The following is an 8,372-nucleotide window of genomic DNA, read 5'->3' on the forward strand; positions in this document are numbered from 1 at the left end:
AGTCTTCTGCACTAAAAAACATGAAATATTTCTAATCCAATTGCTGAAAATCTTTGAAATTGTTATCATTAATATCCACTTAATTCAAATGCTTGGTAACAGCCTAGAAAATCCTTTTATTCCAAATGCCATACCTTACTTCCTCAGTAGATAAGTAACTGATTAGGTTTTCCCCAAAGTATTTAGGCTCTCTGGTAATAAAGCTCTGCAGCAAAACCAGCCTGGTGCTTCTGATGGTTTAGGGTTTGGAAAAGGGCAAAACAAATCAGATTCTTTAAATACTGCAAACGAGCGAAACAGAGCCCAAGCCATTTTTCCCTTTGTGGGTCATCTTATCAAGACATCGCCAGTTCAGAGCTGGAAACTGGACAGGACATGGAAAATAAAGTCCCTGTCAAGAGCAAAGCCAGAAGCACATCTTAATTTTTGCTTCCAGAGTATGTCAAGGGAGCAGATGAAAACCTTGTGAATAAAGAGAAACCCACCAGGACTGAAAGGCCACATAATTGATTGTGGGATTAAAAAACTCACAGGGATTTAAGGGGTGAGTACATTAACCCTGAGGTGTAAAGGCCTGGGGTGCTTCTGCCATGGGCACCCAGCCAGGATGAGAAGACACAGCCTTAAGCTGCACCAGAGGAGGTTTAGGATGAACATTAGGAGTTCATCAGGAGTTCATTCAGTTCCTTCACAGAAGGCTGATGAGACATTGGAATGGGCTACCCAGGGATGTGGTGGAGTCACTGTCCCTAGAGGTGTTTAAGGAAAGACTGAACATGGCACTTAATGCTCTGGTCTGGTTGATATGGTGGTGTTGGGTCGCAGGTTGGACTCCGAGGTCTTTTCCAACCTCATTGATTCGGTGATTTTGTGACCCACGGAGGGGTCGGCCCCCACAGGCTCCACCACCCATAGCACGTGAAGCTGAGCAACCCCAGGGGTTTTTTGGGAGGAACATGGCAGTGGAGCCCCCCACCCTCTCCAATCTCCACTGTCCCCCAGGGCCCCTAGGCCCCAGACTGCCCTTAGACCACCCTTAGCACCGCAGTGCCAGGGGGGGTTTCTGGGGGTGGTTGCCAGGGGAGGTTGCCTGGGATGGTTGCTGGGGTGGTTGCCAGGGGCAGTTACTAGGAATGGTTGTGGGGGCGGTTTCCAGGGCCAGTTGTTGGGATGGTTGCAAGGGACGATTCCTGGGGCAGTTGATGGGGACAGTTGCTAGGGATGGTTGCTGGGGGTGTTGCTAGGGATGGTTGCTAGGGATGGTTGCTGGGGGGTTGCTAGGGATGGTTGCTAGGGATGGTTGCTGGGGGGTTGCTAGGGATAGTTTCTGGGGACGATTCCTGGGGTGGTTGCTGGAGATGGTTGCTGGGGGCGTTGCTAGGGATGGTTGCTAAGGATGGTTGCTGGGGATGGTTGCTGGGGATGGTTGCTGGGGATGGTTGCTGGGGGCATTGCTAGGGATGGTTGCTGGGGCGGTTGCTGGGGCGGTTGCTAGGGATGGTTGCTGGGGACGATTCCTGGGGTGGTTGCTAGGGATGGTTGCTGGGGTGGTTGCTAGGGATGGTTGCTGGGGCGGTTGCTAGGGATGGTTGCTGGGGACGTTGCTAGGGATGGTTGCTGGGGCGGTTGCTAGGGATGGTTGCTGGGGGCGTTGCTAGGGATGGTTGCTGGGGCGGTTGCTAGGGATGGTTGCTGGGGCGGTTGCTAGGGATGGTTGCTGGGGACGATTCCTGGGGTGGTTGCTAGGGATGGTTGCTGGGGGCAGTTCCTGGGGTGGTTGCTAGGGACGATTCCCGGGGGGGTTGCTAGGGACGGTTTCTGGGGCGGTTGCTGGGGGGGTTGCCGGGGATGGTTGGTTCCCGGGGCGGTTGCTAGGGACGATTCCCGGGGCGGTTGCTAGGAGCGGGCAGTTGCTAGGGAAGGGGCCGGAGGAAGCGCTTCCAGCGGGGGGGAAGCAGTTCCGGGGCGGCGCGGGCCGGAGGAGCGGAGCGGAGCGGGCGGTGAGCGGGGCTCTGCGGGGCTCTGCGGGCAAGGGTCGCTGGCGAGGGGCAGCGGTGGCTTCAGCATCGCCACGGGATGCGAGTGCAGAGCCAGGGGGGCTTCGCTGGTCCTGCTGAGGCCGGGCGGCACCGCGGGGGCTGGCCCGGGAGGGATGGAGGGAGGAGGACGGCGGTGTCCCCGGCCTGGGGCTGCAGAGCTGCTTCTCCCACAGCCCGGGCACGGCTGGCCAGCCCCGGCCCCTTGCCCCGCAGCTGGCCGCGCTGATGGCCATGGATTCAGCGGTGCAGATAGGAGCAGCGACTAGGAATTGCCCAGGCTCCATCCCGACACCTGCCAAGCCATTTAAAAATTCCAATTTGAGCTTTTTTCCCTCGTTCTTTGATGAGTATCTTTCACTGCGCTTTACTTCCACCCCAAAAAGCTGCTAATATATATTACTTGAGCTGTTCCCATGGCTTTGTCCTGTGCTAATTATTTATATAGTGCCAAGTGTTGAAGATGTCAGCTGGGAAACACAGCACGGCAGGAAGAAAGATTTGAGTGTCTCCTGACTGGTGCATGGTCCTGATCCTGGAAATACACTGATTATTTATCACAGGGCCTGGTCCTGAGCCGTGGGGAGCAGCCACATCCTCTTTGGGGCTGTCACTGAGCAAAGCAGGAGCTGCAGCCCCGAGGAGCGCCTGGCTGGTTCTGTGGGGAGAGGAGGGATCTTCCCACTCCTCCAGCTTATTCGTTGGGTATGAGAGCACATGAACAAGCTGGAGGAGTCAAGAGCAGCTTCCCACAGGGTCTGGCGTAGGAATATTATCTTTAAATGCAATTTAAGAAGAATGCTTTTAGTGTGGCCATGCTGAGGTGGTCTGAGGAAACAGGCAGTTGACAACCCATGGAGGAGAAGAGATGTTATCCAAGGAATTGGTGGTGAAACTGAGCTTCTTGGGAACAGGGAGGAAGGCTCCATCATCCAGGGACCTGTTGGCTTAGGTGCGAGGCAGAGGCTTTGGGCATTGTGTGAACCACTGGAGCTTTCTAAAACGGAGGAATTTTGCTGAGAGTTTGGCTCCCCTGATGGCAGGAAAACCAATGGTCCAAGTGTGGGTTGCCTGTGCAAGCAAGGACACTGCTGTAATTAGTTGGAGCACAATGCCAGGTCTTCCCTGAGCATATTTCAGGGGATGCTGCTTCAAATGGTGGCGGCAGCTGCTGCCAGCCCCCAGGAGAGCTCTTGGTGCTGGTCATGTCACCTGAATTTGTTAGAGAATTACTAATGCCCACAAGGGAGGTGAGCTAGAAAAGGGGAAAGGAGGGGAGAGTTGTAGCAGATGAGAACAGAGATTTTTTGTTTTCAGTGTATCTGTTTCCTTTTCTTGTTTATCTCTGTGTGTTGTGTTTCAGGTGTGTGAATCGGGATTATCAGTAGGAGTTTGCCCTGAGAAAACTCCAGGTGAGGAATGAAGGAACATCCCTTTCTGCTGTGTTTGAGGACAGGGATGGGCAATAATAATGTTTTCAAAAGATATCCAGATGAGATAAATGCAACTCAGAGGTGATTCTGTTTCTTGCTTAGGAACTGCTGCCTTAGTGGGTTGGGAGAGGGGGGTTTTAAAAGGCAAAAGCAGTTGGGATGAGCCACGTGCATGCAGGCTTTGTTCACAACATTGTGCAGCCTTTGGGACTGGCTGAGCCTGCATGGGCCAACATGTGTTCTGGCTTCATGTACAGGTCCCACACAGCCCTGTTTTAATCAGAATTTGAAACATTTTCTGTCACTGAAGTACAGACCTGGACAGGACCTCAAGAGGTCACCTATTCTTATCTCCTGGTTCAAAGGCAGAATGGTATATACCCACACCCCATCCCAGGCCAGTGCTTATCTGATCTGCTCTTCTGAACCACCAGTAGCAGGGATTCCACAGTCTCTCTATTCCAGTGGCTGGCAGTCTGTGCAGTTGGAAATGTTTTCCTGTCTTAAAATTCAGAATAACATTCCATACTTCAGCTCAATGAAAGCAAAATAATTATTTAGTATGTCACCAAGTGATATTTGCCTCATATATGCAACAGCATTGAGTTGTTGATTCTCAAATTTATCAACTATAACTTTGCTGGAATTAAATGACAAGTTTACTATCATTCTGGACTGGGTCATATCTGCAGATTGTAACCATCTCCTCCCAGCCTGAGAAATGCAGAGCCTGCTTTGGAGATTTATTTTGGAGAATTATTTGGAGATAATTTCTAGGAGGCAGACTGAGCACACAAACTGAGCTCACAGCCAAGCTTTAGTGATGCAGAGAATTGTAACTGTCAGTGAGCAGTGCTGATCCAGGGAATGCACGCTGGGATCGTCCAGGTCAGGAACACCGAGTGGGGCAGTAATCACAGCTGAGTGTGATGGCATCTCAGACTAATTGGATTTCTCTTTGGGGACTTCCTGAGGCGTACTCCAGCAGTTCTGGCAGGAGAGTTCCCCCTCGTTGTAAAAAGCCATTAGTCATTCACAGAATGAATTGACAACTCCATTAGCAAAAGATAAAGGGAGGAAGGAAGGATGGTCTCGTGGCTGAGAAGCTTGGGACCCAGGAGATCAATATTTAACTCTGCCACAAACTACCTGTGTGACTGTTTTAAGTTATATGGGGCTTAGTGTAACCAGCCACTAAAGCCACACTTAAATTTATACACATAACTTGTTCCTTTGCCTTCAACAGCTCTGCTTCTGTGTGGTTTTAGTTGGGTTTGTACAGCATCTAAAACAAGGCTGTGACCACATAGACAATATAAGTAAAAATAAAGAGTAATCACCTAGCATGTGTGATCAACTTCAGGAAGAAATGTATTTTTGCTTATTCAACTTTTCCCTTATTGTTTCATGAACATGGTTCATCCACAAAGGGCCTAATGCCAGCAGTTGAGGGCTATTTTTGTAGGCAGGTGACAAAAGATAAACACCCAATTTAAACACAGCTTTCATCTTCCTTTTTGTTATTGCTGCTGTAGATCAAGAGTATCTTCAAAACTCCATGAGGGAGTCTTCATTTTTGGATAACAGAAAGCGAATGCCAGAAAGGATGATGCAAAACATTGCTCTGTATTTCCCCCCTTGCAGTAGCCAGTCTTCTTGGGAGCAGTAGAGGAGAAGGGTGCACTGACAATGGCTGCAGAGTTGGATTTCTCCCCACCCGAAATCCCTGAGCCCACATTCATGGAGAATGTGCTACGCTATGGACTCTTCTTTGGAGCCATTTTCCAGCTGATCTGTGTGCTCGCCATAATCCTGCCCGTGTCCAAGTCCCACAAGACAGTAAGTAGTGCTCTTTAGTATTGATACAGATGGGCAGAGTCAGAGAAAACAGGATGGGAGGGAATGTTGAGTAGCTAATGGAGACACAGCTGCCCCTGGGATTGATGACAGTTTCATTGTTCATTCTCCTTCCTTCCCTCTGGCTTTCCCACCTCCAGTGGGAAAAGACTCCACCAGTCTTGCGATTTACCACCAGATAGGAAAGTCAGGAACAAATACCTGAACCAGGGTCTTTCTTAATATCAGTGAAAACAGCAACCTGAAGCACTGACAAGGTGCTAAATGCATGTGCAGTTCCTGGCTGCAAGAGAAGGCTTTGTCCCAACCCACATTGTCATCCTGCTGCTGATTTGCTTCATTAATTGCCAGGCAGGGCATCCCCTTTGCAAGACCTGCCTCCAGAAGATGGCTCTCAGCTCTAGTTTGTGTGTGATTTTAGAAGCAAGATGCAGGTGAAATTTCTACCATATCCTAAAGGTGAGGAAAGCAGTTTTCAGGACTGACATTCCATCCAGTGCCCAAGGGTCCTTTGATGCAGTTGGCACAGGAGAAGGTGAAAGGGGAAGGTTGAGGTGAGCTGTTCCTCTGGATTGAGGGATGTCCTGCATCTGCCTGGCTTTTCTCATAAAAGAGAAAAATGTCCTTGGTGCTGGGGACAGTTATTTCAGTGCTGGTGATCAGGCTGCAAGTTTGGTGCTTTGATACAGATGTTGTCTGAAGGCATATGGTATATTTTCAGTAACAGCTCAGCATGGGGGGTCTTGTTTTCAGACTCTTTATTGCCGTGTTTGCTCCCTTCTGTGCAGAGGAAGCATGGAAATTTTCAGTCTAATGGGGGAAGGGAATGCCTCAGGATGAGGTACAGAGTGAAGGATTAAAGTTCATAACCCAGTTTTTCCACCTTTAACTGCTGGTGTGATGTGATGCTGTCCTGGGAATGATGCTTGGGTCTGGATAGGATATTGAGGAACTTTGCTGTCTTGGAGCCTCAAACTTTGAAGTCTACCTTGGTTTGGACATTAGAAGGCAGCAGTGTTCATGTTATGGCAGCAGCACTCTGCATCCCTGCGTAATAACCATCCCTCTGGAGCCTGCCAGCTCCCTGTGCACTGATCACAGCCTTTGGAAAGCCAGCCAAGTCTCCTTCCTTGGAAAGCCACACAGATGTGAGATGTAATAGCTCAGTAACTTGAGAGACGTTTGAACCAAGCTCTTTGATTAAAAGGATACTGTCAAATGCTGCCTCCCCCTCCATTATCTGGAGCGCTGGCTTGGAAGCTTGAAACTCGCACGCCTTGCTCAGGCATTTTTTGTGTGTCCTTTTCCAGTTGGCACGCTCAGGCTGAGAGAACCCAAGATGCTAAAGCAATATTTATACTCAAATGCATTTAATGAAAGGAGGCAATCTGCATGTGTGTGCTTTCTCAGAGGAGACTGGCGCTGTTCCCTTGTGTTTTCACAAGATAACTAGACTTTATTTCCCATGGCTGCAATGTTATCTCTCATCTTCTCTGAAGGAAACAAGCATCACATCTCAGTATTTTGTTAGTCCAGGTGGAGAAAGCTTTGCCTGCAATTCCCTCCCTGGATTTGAGGCTTGCTTTAGAGGCTGTGAACCTCATATCCTTACTGCAGCTTTGGGGAATATTTTTTTGTCTTGCACATGATAGTGATTAATGTTTGGCAGAAATGCCTGCTGACTGTTTCCACACACCCTGGTGATTATATGTTATCTTTTCCTAATTCAAATAGTTTTCATTTAGTGTTGATTTTCTTCTTGCTTTCAAAGTTTTTCTTCTCCAAAGCCTGTTTTAGATACTTAAGCTTTTAATGGCATCTCTGGTAACAAGCTGTTTCTGTGCAGAAACTCACACTCATCAAAAAGCACATGCAGAAGGAGCAGAGATGATGCTGCTTGAGTCTCATTAAATGTGGCCTCAGTTTGACATCAGTGTGTTCCAACAGAGATACCCAGCATTTGTTTCCTCGGGCTTATACTCAAATCCCCAAAGCAACTTGTCAGCAAATAGTAAAAAAAAATAGTTACTGACTGTTTCTTAATTGATTCTTGTAGGACTCAGACAGTTTTGAGCCTAAGAATTCAGAGACGGTGAAGAAGCCAAAGGCAACTGCTCCACAGATAAGCAAGAAACCCAAGAAGGAAACCAAAAAGAAACGATAGAGGTGTGACTGATGAGCCTCCAAAGACCAAATAACCACCTGTAATCATACTTCCTCAGAGACAACATCAAAGGCAACTAACTCTGTTAATGGTTTTCTGGCATTGCCATCTTTTACTTTTCAGGGGCAAGGGACAAGAAACTTAGAACTAAAAGTGGAAGGGTTGGGGTTCTGCCATAGATTTCTTACAAGCAAAGAGCACTTCACATATCCAGGACTTCATTTGACTTCATTAATGTGTCAGTCACCATTAAAGTGACTTCTTCCAGTTCTGATGGGTAGAGAGGGCTGTTGTCCTGGCACCTCCATGCTGGCTGGGATTTGTAGTAAAGTCCCTGTGGAAAGTGGAGCATGAGTTTGCTACTTTGGATACCAGTTTGTGTTAGGTTTTTTGAAGGCAGAGGGATCAAATGGATTAAGAATACCATGCTACACAGCTTTGTATTCATCTCTGTTGTCATCTAGTCTGAAATACATAGCTGCATTTTATGGCTTAATCATAATGCCTTTGTCATATTCTTTAATTCTTTAGGTAATAACTCACCAGATTCCAGACTACTGGAGATGAAAGCTTTCATTTCCCCAGCGTCGCTGCCTCTTGTTCCCCACCCATGCACTCTTCCTTTCCATTCCCACCTTTGAAAGCAGGTCCATTTCAGGCAACTGGGGCTGTGGTGGGGATTGCGATGACTACAAGAATCAGGAAACAATTTGGTTCTGGAAGGTGCAGAATTTAATGCCTGTGCTAAGTGGAGTTGTTCTTGGAAACTTGGGAAGACCAGGCACTGTGTGCTGGGGAAGAGCTGCTGAGGTGGGAGTCTGGGAATGGTGCACTGGTGGTGTATCAGCCAGCGCTGCCTCGCTGTGCCATGGATAAACCCTC

General features: G+C 48.5%; 1 protein-coding gene across 1 annotated transcript; it reads left to right on the top strand.

The window, feature by feature from the left end:
• The first annotated feature begins 1,933 nt into the window (after positions 1 to 1,933).
• On the top strand, positions 1,934 to 7,986 carry MANBAL (mannosidase beta like). The gene is made up of 4 exons (XM_069034346.1): positions 1,934 to 2,000; positions 3,400 to 3,448; positions 5,114 to 5,308; positions 7,383 to 7,986. Exons 3-4 carry the CDS (start codon positions 5,159 to 5,161, stop codon positions 7,488 to 7,490), a joined length of 258 nt encoding a protein of 85 aa, XP_068890447.1. The 5' UTR covers positions 1,934 to 2,000; positions 3,400 to 3,448; positions 5,114 to 5,158; the 3' UTR covers positions 7,491 to 7,986.
• The last annotated feature ends 386 nt before the right edge of the window (positions 7,987 to 8,372 follow it).

This window comes from Aphelocoma coerulescens, chromosome 20 (genome assembly GCF_041296385.1).
Source record: "Aphelocoma coerulescens isolate FSJ_1873_10779 chromosome 20, UR_Acoe_1.0, whole genome shotgun sequence".
Lineage (NCBI taxonomy): Eukaryota > Metazoa > Chordata > Aves > Passeriformes > Corvidae > Aphelocoma > Aphelocoma coerulescens.